We start from the raw sequence: 25,671 nt of genomic DNA on the forward strand, positions 1-25,671 counted from the left end.
GTAAGTAGAGGAGGAGAAGGACAACCTGTGGAGCAGTCTCGTGTCTTCTGGTTCCCAGGGTCTGAGTGAGTCCATCACACCAGCTCATTACCTTCTCAGCCGATGAAAAGCTGTGTTACTTTCCTCGCAAATGGAGTGAGAGACTACAGTTGCCAGCAGCGGATTGCAGAAGTTTGAAAAGTCCTGGGCTTTACAGGTGAACCTTACTTTCCAGTCAACATCTGAAGAAGATTGTTAATTCTGGACTAGTAAAGCATCCAGACACGACATAGGCATATTGCTGGAGACGACTGAAGCATCCAGGATTAAAATGGGCATTTAATAAATGTCCAATATAGTTGCCACACACTTTTTCAAACAGGAGACAGAGTTTTGCTCCTCGCCATGGGGATTCAGAGATTTGTGTGCCTGAGCTGGCTGGTATTTCTCTCAGCCCCGGAGAGTTCTGTTGCCACATTGTATTTGAAATTGCCTCACAGGAATACGAGCTCGTTGCATGACCCATTTGACGCTACAGAATCGGGGCGAGATGAGAGGTTGCATGTTTTCACTGTGGATTATGAATACGTCCAAATACCCTATGAGGTCACCCTTTGGATACTCCTGGCTTCCCTTGCAAAAATAGGTGAGTGAAAATTCTTTTGGGAATTCCAGATGGGAGCTTAATTTTGTAAGTGGTGATTCGTTTATTGCAAATTAGTCTCTAGCAACAGGTTTTGCTTTTGTTTTTAAACTTGTCATGTGGGCACTGCCAAAAAAAAAAAAAGAGAAAAAGGTGTGTTAATGCAGAGCATCCACCTCTCAATATAAGCCTCTGGGGAGCTCCTTTACTATATTTTCTACAAATAGAGAAGCAACCCAGCAATAAAATTACCATCAAAATCACACATGAAATTTGTCGTCAAGCACAAACAACTGAGGTGCTTGCAAACAGGAGCTTATCACTGCAAATGCAACATTTAGATGGAACAAATGAGTTGTTGGCAACAGGTTTTTAGATTTAAACTCATTGGATTTCTCTTCAGAAAGCATGAGTTAAGTGGGAGGGGGATGCAGGCTTGCATTTTGGTGCGAACAACCTTGTGTGGATGCTGTGGAAAGGCGTTGTTCATGAGGAGCACTGTTGCTACCATAAACAGAGATTCGGTAGCATCCTTAGTGAGATGGTTTTGGTCACTGACATCCACAGTGTGTTTATTCCTGGTGATGTGTGATGGTGGTAGGAAGTGATACATTTGTTGTTTTAAGTGGATGAATCTGTTGTGCTTATACCCCAGCCTGAGATCAGTTTCAATGAAGCAGGCTTTAGAAATATTTTGAACAAATAAAAAAAGCACTTCTAAATTCCACAGATGCCAGTGAGCGAGTTCAGCGAGTGCTTAAATTTGACTTGACTCCGTTGAAACAATTCTCAGCATTGTAACACATTTTGGTTGCTCAGAAATGGTGAATGCTTTGCACTTAGTCAATATATGGGATGAGGAACAGCTAGCACTGAAGGATTTCTTTTTCACACTTTTATTGTTGTGTTTTGTATTGTAAATATTTTTTATTTTATTTAAGCATCGATGGAAGGAAGTCATATTTTAGTTTAAAATTTGTTATAAGTGTAAGTCAAGGTGGTGGGTGGGAAAGGGGGGATATGTTTGGTTTGATCTGTGAAATTTTTTTGATATTTCTGTGTTATTATTATTTTACTCTTCTTTTTTCTGTATTTTTTGGTATTTGGAAAATTAATATTTTTTTATTAAAAAACGATTTTTTAAAAACAACAGCACTGTTGTGATTATTTCCCTCTTGTTGTTGTTTTATTCTTATTCAAGGATTCCATCTCTACCATAAATTGCCACACTTTATGCCAGAAAGCTGCCTGCACATTGCCATGGGAATCTTGGTTGGTGGGATTATTTTTGCCACTGATCATAAATCCCCCCCAGTCATGACCACAAACATTTATTTCCTGTATCTGCTCCCGCCCATTATCCTGGAGGGAGGCTATTTTATGCCTACTCGTCCCTTTTTCGAAAACTTTGGGTCCATTCTCTGGTGGTCTTCCATGGGGTCTCTCATCAACGCCTTCGGCATTGGAGTCTCGCTTTACGGGATCTGCCGGATCACAGCCTTCGGCCTCGAGGACATCAACCTACTTGACAGCCTGCTGTTTGGCAGCGTAATCTCGGCTGTGGATCCTACGGCTGTCTTGGCCGTGTTTGAAGAGATGTCTGTGAATGAGCAGCTTTACATGATGATCTTCGGAGAGTCTTTGCTGAACGATGGGATCACTGTGGTAAGTACATTGCGACGCTTGTGGAAATGGGAAATTTTGGGGGCGGGGCGGGAGGCTACGTAATTTTATTTTAATGAGTTTATCCGCCCGTTCCTCTAAGGCGGTCAGGGAAGAAGGGGTGTGTCAGATGCTGTTGTGGTTGCTCGAGAGTAATAATAATAATAATAATAATAATAATAATAATAATAATAATAATTTATTATTTATACCCCGCCCATCTGACTGAGTCTCCCCAGCCACTCTGGGCGGCTCCCAATCAAGTGTTAAAAACAGTACAGCGTTAAATATTAAAAACTTCCCTGAACAGGGCTGCCTTCAGATGCCTTTTAAAGATAGGATAGCTGCTTATTTCCTTCACAACTGAAGGGAGGGTGTTCCACAGGGTGGGCGCCACCACCGAGAAGGCCTTCTGTCTGGTTCCCTGTAACCTCACTTCTCACAATGAGGGAACCGCCAGAAGGCCCTTGGCGCTGGATCTCAGTGTCCGGGCTGAACGATGGGGGTGGAGGACCAAGGCCATTTAGGGCTTTAAAGGTCAACACCAACACTTTGAATTGTGCTTGGAAACGTACTGGGAGCCAATGCAGATCTCTCAGAACTGGTGTTATGTGGTCCCGGTGGCCACTCCCAGTCACCAGTCTAGCTGCCGCATTCTGGATTAATTGCAGTTTCTGGGTCACCTTCAAAGGTAGCCCCACATAGAGCGCATTGCAGTAGTCCAAGCGGGAGTAACCAGGCAGAACTCCGACCTGTCTTTTACAGGCTTTATTTTGGTGCAAACTATTTACAGTGAAGAGCGTCATAAGTTAATGTCTGGCTCAATTGCTAGCAGAATCTGGGAGTGGTCTGTTCATGTACCTCCCCCAACATAAAAGTTTCGTCACCCCCAGCCTTTTCCACCCCTCCCTGCGCCTCAAACTACTGCGCAGGATGGGCGATGGCAAGGGCGTGCTTCCCTCCTCTCCGGCTTGCTCAGGAGCAGCATTAAGGCTCTCTCTAGCATCCTCTGGTCCTTGCACCTCTTCTCCACTGGAGGCGGGGCTTTCCTCCTCGCCAGAAGAGGAACTGCTTGGCAAGATTTTCAGAGGCTCCCTATAACACAATTCCCCCTCTATCTCTCACCTCTGCGCCGATGGCAATTCCCTGACAGGGTGCCAAATCACGGGGGCCAGGCTCTTCACCCACTCTCTAGCAGTTGCTACAAGCTGCCCAAGGGAGGAGGCCGGCCGTGGAGAGACAACAAGATGCTTCTTCCTGGCCAAGCTGCAGCCTCTCAGGACAAGTGTCGGCTCACCCTGAGCTTGGCGGTAGTGGCACTGGCAGGGGAAATAGGGACATTCCGGGATCAAATCAGAAGCTGAGATAGCTTTCATAATTCTGGGACAGTCCCTGGAAAATTGGGACACTTGGAGGGTATTTCATTCATTCATTCATTCATTCATTCATTCATTCATTTAATTTATATACCGCCCTATACCCAGAGGTCTCAGGGCGTTTCACAGAAAATATCACAACGCATAAAACCAAAATAAGAACAATAACCCAATAACAACCCCCCCAAGAGCCAAATTTTAAAAAGGTATAGGATGTCCATCAGGTCAACCAAAGGCCTGGTTAAAAAGGAATGTTTTTGAACTTAATTTGTTCTGGAGGTCCGTTCTTAACTTGAAACTGTTCTTAACCTGAAGCACCACTTGAGCTAATGGGGCCTCCTGCTGCTGCTGCGCCACCGGAGCACAATTTCTGTTCTCATCCTGAAGCAAAGTTCTTAACCTGAAGCACTATTTCTGGGTTAGCGGAGTCTGTAACCTGAAGCGTATGTAACCTGAAGCGTATGTAACCCGAGGTACCACTGTATAATGAAGGTGCCAGGCGAACTTCCTTGGGGAGAGCATTCCATGGACGGGGAGAAGGCCCGTTCTTGCGTTGTCACCCTCCGAACTTCTCGAGGAGGGGGCACACGAAGGAGGTCCTCAGAAGATGATCTCAGGGTCTGGGTAGGTTCATATGGAAAGAGGCAGTCCTTGAGGGTATGAGTTTGCCTGGCCACATTGTGTGATGGCCAGTGCCTGTGTGGTTTGTTCCAAAGTCACTGTGAATGAGGTGCCTAGGCCTGTGCACACCACACATTTAATGCACACACGCCCCAAGAATCCTGGGCACTTTGTTTAAGGTGCTGGGAATTGGGGTTCCGTGTGGGTGTAAATGACAGTTCCAGGATTCTTGTGGGGTGAGGAGGAGTTGGCTTTAGGTGGGCTTGAATGTGTGGTGTGTACAGGTGATGATGGTAATATTCATCTTTGAATAACCATATGAACCTGTTTTGTTTTGTTTTGCTTTGTTTCCCCACTCAGGTCTTATACAACATCCTCATTGACTTTACCCGCATGCATAAATATGAAGAGATCGAACCTGTGGACATCCTGGCTGGATTTGCTCGCTTTTTTGTCGTGAGTCTCGGCGGACTGCTCTTCGGCGTTGCCTTTGGGTTTGTGGCAGCCTTCATGACTCGCTTCACGCAGAACATTTCTGCCATCGAACCTCTCCTGGTCTTCATGTTCAGCTATCTGTCATACTTAGCTGCAGAAACACTGTACATTTCTGGCATCTTGGCGTAAGTACGGCAGCAAGTTCTGTTTATTTTCACACCAGCCACCATTGGTTCAAAACGATTTCCATCTCCCATCTTTAATACTCTTGGCTAATTGACTCAAGTGATAAGAAACAGTGTTCAAATAACAAGGGTGCTTAAGGAAGTATGCAATAAGCAATATAAACAGCAGTTCTGCTATAATTTTTTGCTTGTATTTAAGAGCAATGAGCTCAGCACATCATACTGCTTTATATGTTTGCTAAGTGCTGTAAATGTTAAGGCTAGTACACTTCTGGGGCATATTTTCAAAATGGGTTGATTTTGATTGCCAATGTAGATTTAATTTGGCACTCCATGAACCCAAGTTACTGTAAACAATTTTTTGAAATGCTGCGGAATACTAAAGAGAGGATGGAATTGCACATTCAAAGATGGACCTGCAGCAAATAGTCCAGGTTTTTAACCAACCTGCCATTAGGGTCGCAGAAAACTTTTCAATTTTGTTCACTTTTTAATGTGAAAATGTCTGATTTGCAGTTTATTGGTTTTTTTTTAAATAATTTTTTTATTAACTTTTGTATTTTAACAAACATCTCATATCAATAACATACATGTTACAAATCTTCATCCCCTTTCCTCCCGGGCTTCCCCCAGCTCCCATTTCTGGTTTGTTACCCTTTATCATATACTGCTGTTTCAACCAATCCACCATATCGTTTCTTCTTTGTTTTAAATGTTCTATATATAAAAAAAGTGTGTATGTTTATTTAAATCCTGCCATCAAGTCAATGTTCTTTTTTTGTTTCTGCAAATATAATTTAAAAGGTTCCCACTCCTTTTCAAAGTCACTGTTGTCCTTTTCTCAGTCTATCTGATAATTTTGACATTTCTGCGTAGTTCATCAATTTCTCTTGCCATTGTTCTTTTGTTGGAATTTCTCCAGTCTTCCAGTTTTGTGCTACCAAAATTCTCGCTGCCGCAGTAGCATACATAAATAATGTCCTCTTCTCTTTTGGCAGATCTTGACCTAAAATACCTAACAGGAAGGTTTCTGGTTGTTTAAAAAATGTAATTTTCAGCATTTTTTAAATTCATTGTATTTCATTTCATATCATTAGAAGAAGATGCTAATAGAAAACTATGTTTAAAATAGCAATCTCCCAAAGATAACAGCGGAACAAAGGAGGATCTTAAATGTAGAAATATCAGCCAAGAAATTATAGAAGCAATAAAAAAGCAAAGGCAGGGAAGTCTCCAGGGCCAGATGAAGTAACAGCCAAATACTATAAAAAACTGAGTGACCAGCTTGTGAACCCTTTGAGGGAAATGATGGATGAAGTTTTAAAAACAGATGAAGTCCAAGAAACATGGAAAGAGGCCTACATAACTTTGATACCAAAACAAGATGCAGATGTATCATTGGTGAAGAATTATAGGCCTATATCATTTGTTTTGGCAAACAGATTGAATTTTTTAAAAAAGATTTTATCCATCATGATCAATCTGGATTCCTTCCTGGTAGACAAATTAAAAATAACATTAGAAATGTATTAAATATTATAGAATACCTGGAAGTGAGAAATGAGAAGAAAGTAGCGCTGATGTTTATAGATGCAGAGAAAGCATTTGACAATATTTCTTGGGACTTCATGAAGAAAGTGATGGAAGAGGGTGTCATACTAAAATGCTGACAAATTCTTGTGAGAAATTGTTGCAGAAGTTTCGAGAAGTGACTTTAAGGTCAGAAATAGGAAAATGTTTGAGAACTGGAACTGACAGGTCTGTCCATCTTGATGTGCCGTGCCTTCCTTTCAGGTGCTATAAGCTGTAAATAGCTGAAGCAGGGCTGTAAAAGCCACTTCCGGGTAATGTAGAGCCTGGGGGTTCCCTCCAGATGTTGCTGGATCCCTGCCCTCACTAGCCTCAGCCAGCATGGCCAATGGTCAGGGCTGATGAGAGTTGAAGTCCCCCTGTATCTGGGAGAAAATGAGTTCCTCCAAATAACCACAAAAGACGTCTCGAGGTGATTGTGGGAAAGATGTCTTTCTTTCTTTCTTTCTTTCTTTCTTTCTTTCTTTCTTTCTTTCTTTCTTTCTTTCTTTCTTTCTTTCTTTCTTACCTTTGTTGTTTCCAACGGCTCATGCTTCCTTCCCTTTGTGAGCCAACAGGATAACGGCCTGCGCAGTGACCATGAAGAAATACGTGGAGGCCAACGTTTCCCAGAATTCCTACACGACGATAAAATACTTCATGAAAATGCTGAGCAGCGTCAGCGAGACCCTGATCTTTGTGTTCATGGGAGTGTCTACGGTCAGGCGGAACCACGAGTGGAACTGGGCCTTTGTTTGCTTCACGCTGGTCTTCTGTGTGGTTTGGCGGGCACTAAGTAAGAAACAAATGCTTTAATAATCAAACTAAACCAGGTGGATGAAAGGCCTTGCGTCACTGAAAGCATCGTTCAGTGCAGAGAAAGGCTAGGAAGTTCAGAGCTGACTGGTATAACCAGTTTAGCAAAGACTGTTCCGCAGGTGTGTTGTGTTCGACGGGTCAGGTCACTTCATACAAAACTGAACTTTGCTGAGAGAAAGAATTATCTATAGAAGAGCAACCTTGGATATATTGTTGAAGGAAATTATACCACAAGTATAATTACTTTTCATCGTCATTCAGGCAACCATTTGCATATAAGCCACTTACTGATAAATTTTAAAAAATCTTTGCAATTTTGACATTTTTTGAAAGCACTTCCAGGGAGGCTGGGTAGGATCATATTTGCTTGTTTATATCCTACCTTTATATCCAACCTTAATTAGCATTAAAACATGTCAAATTCTAGCAGTGTAGGTGGTTTAGAAGGTTGTGTTTCTCCCTCACAAGATTAAATGGTGATCATCTCTTGATGATAACAGGCCTTTTCATCTTTTATTTGAACATGTTAAGGATGGAAGGAGTGAGATTGCATGTGCCATCCCTGCTCCTTCCCTCCACACATTTATTTGGAAATTTGGAACAGAGCCTGTGAGTGTACAGTTGGATGGATATCTAGGGAACCCTGAAGCAGAAGGATTTGCAGTTGTACACCAAGACACCCCCCTCTCTTCTGATCTCCAAACAAACACATAGAGGTCAGGATAGAAGACCATATGGCCTCGTTTCCCCATGAGGACAGTGTGCGTCAACATTTCCCTGTTGTTCTAAAAATGTGCAGGAACTGTACTACTGGTAACTACTTTTTCATACCCCCCCATTTCTTTCTTTTCCATGCTTAATACAATTTTATATCATCTCAGTATCAGGGTTGTTGAAGTGACAATCTCTTGTTAATTCTTTTAGAAATTTATTTTCCACTGTTTATAAATAAAACGGCCAATCTGTCGATATAGGAGAACTACATGCCAGTCTACACATGTAAATGCCCCATTTTGTGTAATGTAGATTGCAGGGGCTGGTTGTGTATGCGTTGCATATTGATGTATCCTCAACCTCCATTCATGGTGCCCAGTGTTCTTCAAGATCCCTGGCTATCTCACAGGACTACAATTCTCAGAGTATGCGATATGTGTGGATTTAATCGGGTGCAAGTTTATGTATCAGTCTTCCCCAGTGTGGTGACTCCCAGATGTTGTTGCATCATTCAAGACCCTGGGCTGTGCTAGCAAGGGCTGGTGGGAGTTGTAGTCCATCAACATCTGGAGAGCTCTACATTGGTGGAGGCTGTTATTGACAATATTATAGAGATGTTTTGAACATGGACTTCCTACATTTCAGCTGCTACAATGCAATAGAACACACTTGATTTGGGGGCGGCCTGTATGAAAGCACAAGTTTGCATCCTGGTTTGGTGGAAGTTTCCATTCCGTTACTTCTCTTTGTTAGTTTTGATTTTTTTTCTTTGTTCCTTAGGTGTGCTTTTCTTGTTCTGCATCATCAACAAGTTCCGGACTCACAGATTCACTCTTAAAGATCAACTCATTATCATCTACAGTGGCTTGCGAGGGGCCAGCAGTTTCTCCCTGGCATTCTTGCTCTCGGCATCTCTCTTTCCTAGAAAGAAGATGTTTATAACGTCTACTATTGTGGTTACATATTTTACTGTCTTCATCCAGGTAAGAAGATGAGTTACCTGCCATATCATGGTATTAGTGCTGACAGGGCTGTCTCTAAGGAGGTGTGGAGCTTGAGCCACATCAAACTGTGTTGAGACCCTTGCTTCCTCATCCCCCGGCCTCTGGTGAGAGAAGAGGCGCTTTCACTCTCCCTTCACATGATAGTCCAGATGGGAAGAGAGGTGATGTCCAATTTGGCAGTCTCAGTTCAATGAAGATTAAGCGTGCTTCACGATTTCATGGGGAAATGAATATTGTATCAAAAGTTAACTCACTTTCTTTGTTCCAAATGAAGGGAATCACCATTAGACCACTTGTCAAGTACCTGGATGTTAAGAAGACCAATAAAAAAGAGTCTGTCAACGAGGAAATTCACATACGAGTAAGATGAAGTTTTAAATTTATCTTAAAATTTATCATTTTAATAGAATGTCGGAGAACTATTTGTCCATGGTCAGTTCTGTCTGGGAGTAGGTTTCCAGAGTCCTAGGCAGAGATATTTCACATTGCCTCCTTCCAATTGATCCTTTTTACTGGGGTGGTATTACTCGGAATAAACCCACTGAATTTAATTTACCTTACTTAGTCGTGTTGCTTGATTCCAATGGGTCTACTCTGATTGAAACTTAGTTGATTATCACCTCAGGATTCAAACCTGGGAGCCTGCATGTCGTCTAAGCATGTACTCTGCTACTGTTATACGCCTTCCACCTTAAAATGTGTTGGACCTTCATAAACTGGGGAAGAGTCATAGCTCAGGTGTGAAGCATGCAGAAGGTCACAGGTTCAGTCCCATCATTTCTAAGTAGGACTGTGGTTTGTGTTAAAGCTGCAGTCCTATGCATAGGATTAAGCTCCATTGAGCCCCATGTTACGGATGGGGTGTCAGTTCTATTCAGTTCACATTAATAGGCAAATCTACCTAATTTTCAGTTTCTGAAACCAGCTATGAACCGAAACATAGCCACCTTCTGAAATTTCCACTTCTCCCAATTTTGGAATGCAGTTCTCCAACCAAGCAATGTGTACAAGAATCGATATTTTAGGGTTAACATGCACTAAAATGCACGTAGTGGTGAAAATTTAAAAAAAGCAAAAATGCATTATAGCTGGGCAAATTGCTTTGTAAAAATGTGTACAGTGGTACCTCGGGTTACATACGCTTCAGGTTACATACGCTTCAGGTTACACACACCGCTAACCCATAAATAGTGCTTCAGGTTAAGAACTTTGCTTCAGGATGAGAACAGAAATCGTGCTCTGGCAGCACAGCGGCAGCAGGAGGCCCCATTAGCTAAAGTGGTGCTTCAGGTTAAGAACAGTTTCAGGTTAAGAACGGACCTCCGGAATGAATTAAGTACTTAACCTGAGGTACCACTGTATGGTAATCAAATTCTCAAACGAAATACGTATGGTAGGAGAAATTAGCACTCAAATGGTGGTGAATTTTCACAATGACCTCTTAAAGAAAACACTTGTAAACAGATGTTGAAATGTGGAGAGCTGGAAAACTAGGAAACTGAGTGAAACTGAAATCAACACATTCACCCATCCCTACTCCTACGTAAATACATATACCTAGCTATGACACTGGTCAGATATAGGAAGTAGAATTATTTTTATCGCCACCTGGGACAATTAGAATCAGTCTTCTGACATCTTCTGTCAGGATGGCATAACTTGATGCTTGAAGAATCCTGCTTTTGGGCAGAAGAACTTTCTGATAGTGTTATTCTTAATGGTGGTGCTGTGTTAGTTCTGTGCCATAGTTCAGTGGTAAGCACCTACTTTGAATACACAATGCCCTAGGTTAAATCCTTGACCTCTCAAGGAAGGGCTGAGATGTTACCTGACTGAAACCCAGGAGAACCACTTCCAGTCAGTGTGGACAGTACAGAGCTTAGATGAGCCAATGGTCTGGCTCAGTTTTTTTGTATTCTAGATTATGGCTGTTCAAAATTGTGTTGTCATCTTCTTTGCACATAAACATTGCTGTAACAATAGATGGCTTTAAAACGTTGTTCACACCTTTCTCCAACTTCCTGTGTGTCTGCAGCTGATGGACCATTTAAAGGCGGGAATTGAAGATATATGCGGACAATGGAGTCATTATCAACTGAGAGACAAGTAAGATTGTGTCTGCGATGGTCAGGTAAAAGAAAATAACTGAAAGTGTTACTCTAATATAGTAAAATGGGCCAGACTGAAAATGCTCTACGGTTGTTGACTTCCACTTCTTTGTGTTCTCTTTGGCTTCTTTGAGAGCCAGGCGTTTTACTTACTTCTCATTGAATTTATTACAGTCATACCTCATGTTATGTCATGTTATGACGTCGTGCGCATGCGCAGAAGCAGCGAATCGCAACCCATACATGTGCAGATGCGCCGCTGCAGGTCGCGCTCTTTTCATGTTGCGAATGGGCCTCCAGAACGGAGAGATACCACTGTACTGAGGTGCTGTGTTTAGCCCTATTCACACAACCAGTGCACAACTGGGTCCCCTGCTTCTGGCTTGCATGTGTTTATCCAAGCTTTTTTTCATGCAATGTTTAAAAGAGGAAACGGGGACTGAGGATAAAAATACAACATACATCAGTGGCAATGCTTGAAGGTGGTAGCATGGCGAATTCTGAAATGTTAAGAAAAGTGTGTGTGGCACATGCACACAATGTATGTGAGTGTGTCCCTTGCCAATCCCATCCAGCGTTTGCAGGCTTTTTCCAGAGCACCTTCAGTACATCACATCTTGACCATTTGCTTATGGTTTCGTGGTGTATTTGCCAAGATAGCAAATGGTAGCAGTGGCGCTAACAGATTAAGTGTGCATAGCATTGCAACCTCGGTCTCTCTGTTCTCTGCTAAAAGAAAAGGGCAAGCAATGCTGATTGGAGCTAAGGCTGCCTGTATTTACCACTATTGGGTTGCTCTTCCTCCAAATTGTCCATTATTTACATAAACTTTTTATTTTTATTGGTACCTTTTGAAATGCTGATGGACACAACGCACCCAAATGAATAGATCATTTAGAACTCTCCTGTGGCACATTATGACTTTAAGCAGAGCTATTACTCTTATTAGAACACTCCCTTTCTACAAAGCAAATCAGGATTTCCCTTTCCCTTTACAGCCATGAATGTGTTTAGGTGCCTTCACCCTCTTTCTCCCATTACTGTAACTTGTCCTTGTCTTATCAGTTCAACACAGTGTCTTCGTTGAACTACACCTCTTTGCTGTTTGATGTCTGGTCCTTAAGAAGCTCAGGAAGATGCCTTAGGCTTGTCCATTATTTAATTCTTGAGTGATGATCAAAATAATGTTTTGTTGTTGCTGTTGCTGTTGCTCTTACCAGATTTAAGAAATTTGACAACAGAGTCCTCAAGAAGATTTTGTTACACAAGCACCAACCAAAATCCAGCATTGTCTCCTTGTACAAGAAACTGGAAATAAAACAAGTCATTGAGATGGTAGAGCGTGGAGAGATGAGGCCACCTTCTTCCAAATCATCTTCTTTGTGAGTATCTTCTTTCAGCTCAGATAAGTGGGATATGGATGCGTACTTAAAAATAAGGATTGAGAGTAAGTTAGATGCACTAAAGCCCCACTAAAATTAATGTGGAAAGCCCAAGATGACTAACTTAAGCACTGCTGATTTCAATGAGACCTGAGGGCAACTTATTTTCTTTGGATCCAAACTCATTACTTTGTGATTCTGTGATACATATAAAACACAACTGAGATTATGTAGGAGCCAGCTTTGATTTTGTCCAATCACCCCTTGATGTTTGGTGGCTTCCTGTTTATTTTACTATCCTGTGTTAAGGAATAAATACAAATAACGAAACCTGATGTTTTGGACTACAATTCCCATGAGCCCCATGTCGACTGGAGCTGATGGGAATTGTAGTCCAAAACACCTGAAAGGAACCAGGTGGGTGAAGCCTGACTTACCAGATGCTGGAATACAATCACAGTAAGAGTAGGACATTAGGAGAAAGTTACAGTCCGCTTTTAAAGAAACCAAGGATGTTACCACTGACGCCATTTTTCTCCGTGCAACTATAATACCTGCACTGACCTTACTATTTAACTACAAAATGTAATAAACAAGCAAAGGCTCTCAATAAAATAAACATTTTATTGAGTGGTTAACAGGTCTCCTTTGCTTTACCTAGAAACAGATTTGTATCATAGGTTGCACAGCACTGAAGCGCAAATGTAAAAGGAAGTGGGTTTATTAAACAGAAAGTTTCCTGCTTCTCCCTGAAGCAGATATGCTTACCATTATCAAGTTGCTTGGTTAATAGCTAACTTCATGAAAAGCGTTTTCCATTTTTATATTTGAGTTCTAGATGTATGACAAATTGCTTTCATAATGTTTGTGGAGTTGCTCATTGTTCACCTGAAACTAAGGTTATTTTAATTGAAACATCTAGAGAACTAGATTAGCTAACCATTTACACACAATTATTTCTTCTACGCACAAGTAGTCCTAACTCTGGACTATGCCTGGAACAGATTTGCAGTGATATTGTTAACTAGACAACCCTGACCGTATTCTACAGCATTTCCCAAGATTGTGGCAGTTAGAAAAAGTGTCAGTGACAATAATTGCTATTGGGTGTATCCAGCGCTTTGTGGTTGTTGTAAAAATGAGGCGTCGAAACTCGTATCTTGATAAAAGTGCTGTGGGTGCCAGCACGAAAAAGAAAAGAAGAGGCTATTGTGCTGCACACCAGTGATCACAACACAAAAAACACTGGATGTATCTGTGATCTCTGATTTTACAGTGTACATTATGAAGGAATTTGAGCTCAAGGACAGTTAGAACTGCTCTTGCTGTACAGAGATGTCATGATGTGTGACCTGTCCCCTAGAGTAGAGCTGTTTTGCATGGTGGTGCATCTGTAAGAACTGGGTGCCTGTCTCTGCAAGTGATAGCTGTCGTGATTCAGGTCCAGTTACACTTGGGGAGTTTTCCAAGATTTGTTGACTGGTGATCTTGGCACATCTGTGCAAGTATCATAAGACTTGAAAGTGCACAAGGCTCAAGCTAAGCCAATTAGGGAGAAAGGTGGGCTATAAAGGAAAGAGACAAATGATATCAATATAAAGTCAGTATCGCAATGTGTTATGCAACTTGTGGTGATTTGCTTTCATCCAACTGCTCTCACATAAGAAACTGGCCACATGACTCAAAGGCGTTGCTACCACATTTTGGAGAAAATAGGGATAGGGTGGTCAGAATGGCAAGGGAACAAACCAGCATTAAGGAATAAGCCATTACAGCGGTACCTTGGTTCTCAAACTTAATCCGTTCCGTACGTTCATTCCAAAACCAAAGCGTTCCAAAACCAAGGCACGCTTTCCCATAGAAAGTAATGCAAAATGGATTAATCCGTTCCAGTCTTTTAAAAACAACCCCTAAAACAGCAATTTAACATGAATTTTACTATCTAACGAGACCATTGATCCATAAAATGAAAGCAATAAATAATGTACAGTGGTACCTCGGGTTACAAACGCTTTGGGTTATGTGTTTTCAGGTTGCGGACCATGGGAAACTCGGAAGTACTGGAAAGGGTTACTTCCTGGTTTCACCGCTCGCGCATGCGCAGAAGCACCAAATTGCATCACTGCAGGTTACGAATGCTGCGGGTTGCGGACTTGCCTCTGTCACAGATTACATCCGCAACCCGAGGTTCCACTGTACTGTAGTCACACAATCAATCAATCAATCAGTTGCTGAACTGGGTTCCACATAGTCACCAAAACAAAAAGAGAGAGCTGCAAAAACAGAAGCACAAAATAGACACTCAAAACAGAAGTGTGTCACTCAAATCAGAAGCGTAACACGCAAAATGGAGCACATTCGGCTTCCAAAAAAAGTTCACAAATCAGAACACTTACTTCCGGGTTTGCAGTGTTTGGGTTCCAAGTTGTTTGAGTACCAAGGCGTTTGAGAACCAAGGTAGCACTAGGTTCAGGGTGAAGCAATTTCCAAGAGCAGCAGCAGCAGCAACAACAACAACAACCTCCTTTCCTTCCTTGGAATGCTGGTTGGAATGTGTGCATGTAGCAATGGCATGAGCCAGAAAAAAACAAACAGAAAAATGGGGTTGCCATGCAGAGATGGTTGCTGCAATGACATGTGATCTCCAGTATGCAGACGGTTACTGCAGCTTCCAGACGGTTGAAGCGACATGAGAAGAGATCTGTAGAGACTGCCCCCATCATGATTTTAAAGATAGGAATATACTGAGTCAGACCTGCTGGTCTATCAAGCTAAGCATGACCTACCTGGACCGGCCGCAGATCACCAGGGTTTCAGGCCAGGGATGGCCACCTGTCATGGATGCTTTAGCTGAGATTCCTGCATTGCGGGGGTTGGACTAGATGACCCTTGGGTCCCTTCCAGTTCTACAGTTCTTTGATTCTATACTTAGCTAGTGGTGTCAGGGATTAAACAGGGGACTTTCTGCTTGCAAAGTTTATCTTTTACTCCTCAGCTACCGCCCAGTGGCTTACAGACAATCTGTAAATGTCCTCATGATAAGATCCTTGGTAGCTTCCAGAATGGGGAGAGCACCCTTTTCCTGGAGACACCCTAGGATCTGAATCTGAATTCCTAAAAGAACTGGAAGATGCTTTTATTTGGATTAGCTCCTAACAGGCAGGGCCACACAGCTATGGGGCAGTTGGAATTCTAGTACAGTGGTACCTCGGGTTACAAACTTAATTCGTTCTGGAGATCCATTCTTAACCCGAAACCATTCTTAACCTGAGGCGCACTTTCGTAATGGGGCCTCCTGCTGACGCCACGTGATTTCTGTTCTCATCCTGGGGCAAAGTTCACAACCCGAGGTACTACTTCCGGGTTAGCAGAGTTTGTAACCCGAAGTATTTCTAACCCAAGGTACCACTGTATTCTGTTTTATAGTTTTGAAGATTTTTTTCAATTGAGTAAGTTCAACTAACTTTAGTCCTTCATTACTCAGCTTCCGTCAGTTTTCAAGAAAGCGACACTTTCTATGTAGGTCAAAGACTAGAGATTTTATGTGGATTTCTTAACTTTTCTTTTTTACAACTGTTTTAAATTGCTTTCCTTTTGGACTTGCGGATTGAAACGCCAAAGGCAATAAAATAACGTGAATGTACGCTTACTCATTCATGCACACATTCACACTACAAAGAGATGGCTTGCTTCTTTGATTTATGAGTGATCCTTTGCTATCCCTTCTTGGCAAAACAGCCCGAGCGTAACAAATACATGCCAATATTAGTGTGTACATACAACCACTATGCAGGAGTAACCGTTGGCCCTTTGACTTAGTCATTCTAATGTTTGCTTTCTTTCTCTGCAGGAGGTTTAGAAATCGAAGGATGCAGAGACTTTCGCCTGCAGAGGTGGATTCCATACAGAATATACTGGCTCACAATCTGTATCAAGTGAGGCAAAGGGTCCGTTTCCCTTTCTGGTAGCGTGCTTCATATCTATAGAACAAAAGATCATGTTTGCACAGTCTTTGAAGCCTTAGCAACGGTCAGCGAGAGCAGAAATGTTAGCGTTACTGGTTGCAGCTGAGCCACGGGATGACATTATGGAAAATATAGATTCAAACCCGTAGTCAATACATAGTTAAACAGTGGAATTCTCTACTTCAGGATGCAATGATGGTCTCCAATGTGGATGGCTTTAAAAGGGGATTAGACATATTCATAGAAGGTTAGATACAGTGGTTTAGTATCTATGATAGCCACGTTGCTGGAAATCACAAGTGGAGGGGAAACGGTTGCACTCAGGTTTTAATTTTTGGCTTTCCATAGGCATCTGGTTGGCCACTATGAGAACAGGAATGCTATTTGGGCCTTTGGCCTTATCCTGCACCCATCTTCTTATGTTCCTATGTACTTGTTTTGTGTGTTTGTATTTCGCTAAGGTGATGGTGTTTCCCGCAAACTCGATATCTGCGCTCACTGTGCTGTTTCCCCAAAACACAAAAGAAAAGAAACCCCCGTCCTTTCCTTTGCAAATATTCACTTTTGATTGCCATCTACGCTGCCAGATAGCAGGAGACTCCCGAGACTGGCACCAGGGGGCAGACATCCCTTGCTTTAACAACGCAAATAGTAAAAGTGTCTCGTGGTTGTTTCTAAACAAGGGGGTAATCGTCTTAATCTGTCGCAGCACAAGCCAGCAAAGGCTCTTGTGGCACTCTGTAGACTAGCAAATTTATTATAGCAAAAGCTTCCATGGACTAAAGACTATCTTTGCAAAACAATTTCCAGAGGGATAGTCGCAGTAGTCTGTTGTGGTAAAACAGCAAGGAATCTTGCGACACCTTGAAGACAAACAGTTTTGTATTTTAATGTCACAAGCTTTCACGGATTAGTGGGCAGTAATTCACGAAAGTATATGCCACCGTAAATACAGCACCACAAGACTCCATTGCTGCTTTATTAAATCTAGAGTTGCTTAATACTGTTGTTACATAACCGTAGCCCCTTTAGGCAGGAGTGGGAAATCTCAGGCCTAGGGACCAAATCATAGAATCATAGAGTTGGATGGAACCCAAACTATAGCCTTTCTGCCCAGCCCGCAAGACTCTTCTCCAATGATGGCCTTCCCCCAGACCACAACCCTTCACTGGCCCTCCTCTGTCCCCCCCCTCAAGTACTTTTGACTGGTTTGTGTCCTTGAGTATGGAGAGATTGCGTGTTGCTCTCACTTCTGCATAGCTGGAATGCACTGTAAAAAAAAAAAGTCAGAGTCACATTTGTCATTCTGTTCACTTGTTGTTGTTCACCTACCATGGCCATGTAGACTCCAAACATTTGTCCACAAGCAAAATGGTCTTCAGCTAAAACATTGTTCCTACCCATGGCATACAGACTATGTAATAATAATAATAACAACAACAACAACAACAACAACAATAATAATAATAATAATAATTTGTACCCCACCCATCTGGCTGGGTTTCCCCAGCCTCTCTGGGCGGCTTCCAACAAAGACCAAAAATACACTAAAATGTCACACATTAAAAACTTCACTGAACAGGGATGCCTTCAGATGTCTTCTGAATGTCTTCTGATGGGAGGGCGTTCCACAGGGCAGGTGCCACTACAGAGAAGGCCCTCCGCCTGGTTCCCTGTAGCTTTGCTTCTCGCAGTGAGGGAACCACCAGAAGGCCCTCGGCACTGGACCTCAGCGTCCGGGCAGAACGATGGGGGTGGAGACGCTCCTTCAAAAAATGTACATCCATGTTTGATCCATGTTGGTGGAAATGAGGGCAGGACGAAGTGCGTTGACTTGGGTCAAAAGCCACCTGCTCTAGAAAATCACACGGAAAGAATATCGAGTTGTGATTTGCTTGTTTTCAGACGCTGTCATACAACAGATACAGCCTTGCCGCAGACCCAAATGAGGAGCAAGCCAAAGAAATCCTCATTCGTCGCCAGCAGAGCCTGAAGCAAACCGTGAGGAAAGGATACAGCCTTCCTTGGGGAGGGCAGGTACGTCGTACACAAGAGGTGGTATTGGTGTGGAATCGAGGTTTGCAAATAGCTGCGGCCCAGGCACTCTCTTCCCCCTAAGAGTATCTATTGTTTTACAAAGGTGCATACACAACAAACAGCAATAGCCATGTGCCACAGTCTCCATCTCCATGCAGGTTAGACAGCCATAAGAAAAGAGGGTGAAAGCTAGAAACACAGTTGCTCAGGAAAGTAAAGCAGTAAAAAAGGTAGTTGCCAAGTTTTGTTGTTTAAATAGAGATGTGAGCAGGTCCCAGTAGATAGTCCTCCTTGACATTTGTTTCCCCGAGCTGGAGGCATTGGTTATTGCCAAAAATCTATCTGCTGTATCTGATTTAGGATGGTCCAATTTGCTTCCTTTATTTGCAAGTAAAAAGGTAAAGGGACCCCTGACTGTTAGGTCTAGTCGCGGACGACTCTGGGGTTGCGGCACTCATCTCGCTTTACTTGCTGAGGGAGCCAGCGTACATGTGGCCAGCATGACTAAGCCGCTTCTGGCAAACCAGAGCAGCACACGAAAATGCCGTTTACCTTCCCGCCAGAGCGGTACCTATTTATCTACTTGCACTTTGACGTGCTTTCAAACTGCTAGGTTGGCAGGAGCAGGGACCGAACAACGGGAGCTCACCCCGTTGAGAGGATTCAAACCACTGACCTTCTGATTGGCAAACCCTAGGCTCTGTGGTGCAAGTATCTGCTTTAATTACAGGTTCCAAATATTTTGGCATATGAGTACTTCACTCAGCCCAGTTTTACAGTGGGGTTAGTAGACTAGAGCTGTGGTATAAATTACACGTGACATGTATATGTGCTTATTTTGCCCACAGTCATGCTGGCCAGATTTTTCAAGCATAACAAACAAAATGAGCCTCAGTCTGAGTGAGCCTTAGGCTTGTAGACCCCTCCTTCCCTCCCTCCTAATGCATGCTGTAAGGGATTGAAACATCCACTCTTACTTTAAAATAAAAGCTGCAGTTTCCTGTTATGTCTGAGCCAGGAAAACTGTGGTTTATTCTGATGCTGGTTTGTTAAAACAAGCCATGGCCGTCCCTGGGTCGGCTCAAACTACCAACCTTCTGATTAACAGCAAGACGCACTGGTCCATTGTGCCACTGGGACCTTCTCATTGTGCACATTCACCAGGCCACATGCACATAAGCTTTCCACAAAGAGGGAATTATGCACATTTCTTGGTCAATATGCATAATCTCCAGCAGACCTTGGGGAATGTCCATGTATCAACTGAATTTTATGCGTTCTCCAGTTATTATGCATAATCCCAAACAGGCCTTGGGGAATGTGCGTATCTCCACTTTATCTTGTACATCCTCCAGCCATTATGTATAATTCCCCAAAGGGCCTAGGGCAATGTGCATATCTTGACTGCAATCTGTACATACTCCAGGCAATACAGTAGGCAAGTTCTCAGGGCACTATGCATAGTTTCTAAGAAACACCCACACCCACACCCCTTTTTTGTTCATAAGAGTGTAATCTCTGCTCCCTGGGCTTCTTCCCACAGCCTATTCTCATATGGCCCACAGTATGCCTTCTCACTGATCAGCTAAGCATCAGAAAAAGGAGGGGGGTGCTCCAAATAAAGTGGTTTTCTGCCCTCCAGTCATTTCACGACTCCCAGCTCTTCTTCATTTAGCTGAGCAGCATAAGGTGAACTGGAGGAACAGAAAGGTTAAAACTTCCCCATACCACCACCACATACACACAAGTTTAATAGTGGCAACATTGGGTCCATCAAATTTGCAGTATCGAAAATATTATGGGAAATCTGCCTCTGATTCTGAAACAAAGTCCAGTTTTGAAACCTTAATGCTGTATCTGTGTAGTCAATTGGAATTTATTTAGAGGAAAAACCATTCTTGCCTGTAAAGTTGGCATGACCAAGGTAAGATATTGTAGAGCCCTTTTTGGGAATGTTTAGGGTATTCAGTGTTCACTGGTTGTGAACTGCAACAAGGTACAATCATTTGCCATTCCTTAGGAAGCTTCTTCTCTACCCCTGCCTCTCTTCATGAAGATGCAACTTATAGAATTTCCACTTCTCAATCCTTTCATCTGCTACAGACAAGTTACAGTACTTCCCATTCCTGTCTTCTCTTCGTGGAGGTCCCACTAATTATTTGCCCTGATTTCATCAACACCACAGCTATATTCCAACCTCTGAAAAGCTACTTCCTACAGGAAGCATTATTCTAAAATATGTGATTCTATGTTTTGCACCACCGTGATATTTTATGCACGTGGGCATTATATAAATACTTCTATAGATAAAAATGACATAAATAAATTTGAAAGCATAAAGAAGTACCTTGCAAGGTTTAGCATGAGTTCCCTCTGTTATCTGCTGCCTTGTAAAGTGTGCTTTGAACTGATGCTCTAGATGTTTCAGGTTTGCTTAAGCTACTTTTTGAAGATTTTTTTCATTTACAATAGAGCAATACATTAATCACTCATTTCAAATGTAACCATCAATTCTCACTGACATACTTTTTTCCCAGAGTCACCAGAATTCACACTGCACATTTGAATCACCTTTTCTCACACCTATTTGTCCATAGGCTGCCAGCAGAAGTATGCGCTACTTATCTTTACCCTTTGGTAACACCCAAGCTACCAGAAGAGATGATGATGATGATCTAACAGGTAATTCTCTTTGATCAAAAGAACACAGGAAAAATGCCGAATTGCTGCCAATTCACACTATTTATGAATTTGCAAATAGGTATAAAACACACATTCCCGCTAAGTGGAAGTTGGAACAAAGGATGGATGAAATGGTGTCTACCAGAATATTTGTTTTCCCTTGGAGACACACATTCATCCTTTGTGATGACATTACTGTAAAGATATCAGAATGAATAGTAAACAGGACTGATTATTTTTTGTCTTAGTCCTTTGACCAAACAAGATTGGAGATAGGAATGCCGCTATTTGCAAAGGTTAAAAAATGCAGAAACCAACAGCGCCTTGTGCAAAAAGGAAGCAGTTGGGCTGGGCTCAGTTCTGTAGCAGGTGTTCCCCTGGTGTTGTAGATGTCATTTGGGGTGGTCCAGTGCTTGTTCTGGGGTGCGCAGCTGCAGACTCCTTATTCATTTATGGCAACTATGGCCATTACTGTCATGGGGCAGTGCGTTTGACAGTGTCTAGTGCAAAACAAACAAAAACAAAACAGCAGCGGGCTGGGCTCAAAGCTAAGGCATGTCTTAGGGGACATTCTCCCAGTGGTGTGAATGTTTCATTTGTGGTGGCTCAGTGCTTATTTTGTAGTGCACAGCTACAGATCCCTAATTCATAACTATGGCCCGAGATCATCATCCATTTATGTGCCTTGTGAAAAAACAAGACTTTTCATTCTGGAGAGTAATGATGCATCTCAAAAGAAAGAGTGTGCTAGTGGTTGAGAGGATGTGGGGAATTGCAATTAATATTTTGTAGTAGTAGTAGTAGTAGTAGTAGTAGTAATAATAATAAATAATTTATTATTGATACCCCACCCATCTGGCTGGGTTTCCCTAGTCACTCTGGGCGGCTTCCAACAAAATATTAGAAATCATTCATTAAAAACTTCCTGATACAGGGCTGCCTTCAGATGTCTTCTAAAAGTCAGATAGTTGTTTATTTCCTTGACGTCTGATAGGAGGGCCACTACCGAGAAGGCCCTCTGCCTGGTTCCCTGTAACTTCACTTCTCACAGTGAGGGAACTGCCAGAAGGCACCTCGGCACTGGACCTCAGTGTCCGGGCTGAGTGATGGAGGTGGAGACGCTCCTGTAGGATGTAAGAAACCATTTAAGCTATATGCACATCCTGGCTCTTGCGCTATGTCTGAAAGAGTCTTCAGCCTTTTCAAACAAGGTTGTGACACCATCTATAAGATTGTATCCAATATGCTCGCCCAATGAACTCATTTTTTTATAATTAATAGTTCAAAGCAAGATTTGGAAAAAGAGAGGTATAAGTATAAGTAGCCACAAATGCTTTCAAGCCCTAAAGCACGAAATGTGTGCCAAAGGGTCTGTGCTTCTTTATGGGACTGTATTATGATCATATGATGCTGATGAAAGACTTGCCCTCTGCAACCTAAGGCTTATCAAAGGCCCCTGAAGCTAAAATTCTTTGGTCTCGGGGCTTTTAAACCCTGGTGCCCCGAAACCCATCCTGTTTTTCAATACAGGATAATTAGAGACTTGTCTAACTTGGATTTTTTGGTCTTGCGTCATTTAGCTGTGCCAAAAATAGTGAGCAGAAATTGCAATATAAAAGAATGTAGGTGACAATGGAGCCATGTGAGCTGTGTAGCCACAGAAAAGAGGGTGGAAGATCTGGTGAACTAAAAGAAAAATGCTGAGGTGGGTGTTGGTGAGATAAGTTGGAGGAGAGAAGGATAAGTGAAGGCAGGGGCAGGAAGGGGAGCATGGCAGATAAGTTGGTCTGACATTTCTCATAAAGTATATGCTCATAGGCAGTGGTTTTTTCTGCGGGAATGCAGGCATACACATACCCCTAAACATTTTGTGCATCTTTGTACTTTTGTCCATTTACTGTATTTATTTTTCCCTATTCGAACTATAAAATGGTGATTTTGTTGAGTCAAAATGAGAGTACCCCTAAACATTTTTTTGGGGGGGGGGAGCACTGCTCATAGGAATGGGAATGGCATTAGAAAAATCAGGTGAAGAAGATATCAAGTAGTCTAGAAACAGTTCTGATTTTTGTACAGTGAATATGCTTTTCCCCAGTCATGAGGGCTAAAGCCTTGCAGGTCTAAAACCCAGGCCTTGCCTTTGCATAATCTATGAAATGGCCATAATTCTCCAAATATTGACCTTGACCTACCCAGATTCGCAGAAGATGTACATCTCTAACAATTCAATCCTCTGCATGTTGGCTTAAGTCCCATTAGGTTCAATGAAATGTACTCCTGGGCGGTGCTCTTTTTGAGGGGGAGTAAAAAAATTGAGGTGCAGGTACAGTGGTACCTTGGGTTAAGTACTTAATTTGTTCCGGAGGTCCGTATTTAACCTGAAATTGTTCTTAACCTGAAGCACCACTTTAGTTAATGGGGCCTCCCGCTGCTGCTGCGCCGCCGGAGCACAATTTCTGTTCTCATCCTGAAGCAAAGTTCTTAACCCGAGGTACTATCTCTGGGTTAGTGGAGTCTGTAACCTGAAGTGTATGTAACCTGAAGCGTATGTAACCCGAGGAACCACTGTACTTGTATCATGATAGAAGTGCTGTGGGTGTCAGCACAAAATGGCTGCCAGGAGCAGCAAAGAAGAACAAGAGATTATGTACTGGTGAGAACCACCACAAAACAGCACTGCTTCTAGGGCTGGATCTAGACACATCAAAGAAGCGTTTCAGTTAAACGCATTGTAAATATAAACAGGGAAAACAGGTAGAGAAAAACGGGACTCCACAGTACCTTCTGGTGGCAGAATGTTATATTGCATATACAACATATACAAATCGCTTTTTACCAATCTAGCTGAGTCTTAGTTAAGCATGTATAGGATTGCAGTGCGAGCACAGCACGTTGAGCAAATTCCCTCAGAGAGAACAAGTTTCCATATTGTGCTGTGTTATGTCTATTTATCAACAATCTCTTTGTGTCTTAAATGAGAAGGAGGTGCAGAAGGAGGCGGAAATGTAGGGGCTGAACCCCGCTGATATTATCCACTTGTTTCTGAATCCAGGGGACTGTAGCAGCGACTCCGAGTCTGTGTTCATCAGGCTCCATTCAGAACCTCGGCCAGGGTCACAGCGAAGAAAGTGGCAACAGCGGGAATCACTTCAGATGAAGCAGCTGCATTCAAGAGTCGAGCCAGCAGGTTTTACAGGTCAGAGAAGAAGAACAAATGAATGGGTTGAAAGCGCCAGAATACAAAGGCCACTGTTAGGGTCGAAACCTCAGCTTACTGCAGTGCTTGAAACCGATATTATTCAGGAACTTGAGTCAGAGGACGAAGGGAACAGGGCATCGATACCATCAGCGTCTTCTAACAAATGGACAGTAGAACCCAAAGGTGATTTTTGTGGGCAAAAAAGCCACTTTACTAGAAGAAAAGAGTGATTCTTCTTCTCCATGGAGCATAACTGCCGTTTGGGCAATGGTGTGATTTGTTTTGGAATTTGATTAAAAAACACACCCTCTGAACTCATCCTGATTCCAGCTTATGGATGGAAGAGGTCAATGCATAACAAAATGTGTGAGACCTGATTGGCAACAAGGTATACATTGCCAGCGCTGAAATCTGCAGGAAGTTTTGGCTGTTCATGCGGAAGTCTCATTATAAAATTAATTTACGTTTCCACTCTTGGAGGTGGAAAAACCTAGCCGTTGTAAATGTCCACAATGAACAAAGTTGGATAGGCGGTGTTAACTGAAGTATTGGCAAGGGTTTCAGTAATGCAAATAATCACTGGGAGTTGGCTTTAGGTGTGATTCTGCACACAGTGCTATGAAATGGGCTTGGTCACGTGCTCAGGGCCTTTTCCTCGGGGAAGGGTAGGGAAGAGGTGCAGGGGGGCAAGAAAGAGTTGTGTCTTGCCAGCTGGGTGGTACCCAAAGAAGCAGGAGGGCCAGAAGGCAAGTGGGATGGCCAGAAAAATGAGACAGGCAGGTTGGAGGGGGCTGCCAATTCATCACTCCCATGCACCCGCAAAAATGGTCTCATTCTACCTCACGGTTGGTGCAAGAGCAATGATTTGCTTATGCAAGCAATTGCTTGCTACTGGCTGCCCTGGAAAGAATACACCATGCATAGGCCTTACTTTGGAGGCCACGAGGATTGAGGGGCACCTCAGCTTTTGCGACCTGATTCTGATATGAATGAATGAATTTATTATTTCAGTCGCAGACCAGTTCCAGCCCACATACAATATCAAGGTAGTCATAAAACACGATAGGGATACATTTGAACTTGCAATTAGGTATAACAGGGACAATACAGATATAGCAACAGTTAATATATATATATAAATTAAAACTTAGTCACTAACATATAACCTAAAATTATCATTTGAGGCCTTAATCATTATGACAGCACAGCTTGTTCCCTAAGTTTTATGGCAATCGCACAGAATTTGGCTACCCTTAATGTGATCTCAGGATCCTTGTCCTCTACCAGGGAT

General features: G+C 42.6%; 1 protein-coding gene across 1 annotated transcript; it reads left to right on the forward strand.

Moving 5' to 3' along the window:
* Window positions 1-24,704, forward strand: SLC9A4 (solute carrier family 9 member A4). The gene is made up of 12 exons (XM_028727947.2): window positions 1-625; window positions 1,824-2,287; window positions 4,642-4,901; window positions 7,049-7,266; window positions 8,784-8,986; window positions 9,282-9,368; window positions 11,043-11,113; window positions 12,336-12,497; window positions 16,348-16,444; window positions 18,368-18,499; window positions 21,097-21,181; window positions 24,234-24,704. The coding sequence occupies exons 1-12, from the start codon at window positions 385-387 to the stop codon at window positions 24,608-24,610; spliced, it is 2,397 nt and encodes a 798-aa protein (XP_028583780.2). The 5' UTR covers window positions 1-384; the 3' UTR covers window positions 24,611-24,704.
* The last annotated feature ends 967 nt before the right edge of the window (window positions 24,705-25,671 follow it).

Source organism: Podarcis muralis, chromosome 4, assembly GCF_964188315.1.
Source record: "Podarcis muralis chromosome 4, rPodMur119.hap1.1, whole genome shotgun sequence".
NCBI lineage: Eukaryota > Metazoa > Chordata > Lepidosauria > Squamata > Lacertidae > Podarcis > Podarcis muralis.

Coding starts and splice junctions, on each gene's coding strand:
- SLC9A4 (XM_028727947.2), top strand. CDS start 385: ATGGGGATTCAGAGATTTGTGTGCCTGAGCTGGCTGGTATTTCTCTCA. Junction 2,288..4,641: donor TGAACGATGGGATCACTGTG/GTAAGTACATTG, acceptor TTCCCCACTCAG/GTCTTATACAACATCCTCAT. Junction 16,445..18,367: donor TGTATCAAGTGAGGCAAAGG/GTCCGTTTCCCT, acceptor GCTTGTTTTCAG/ACGCTGTCATACAACAGATA.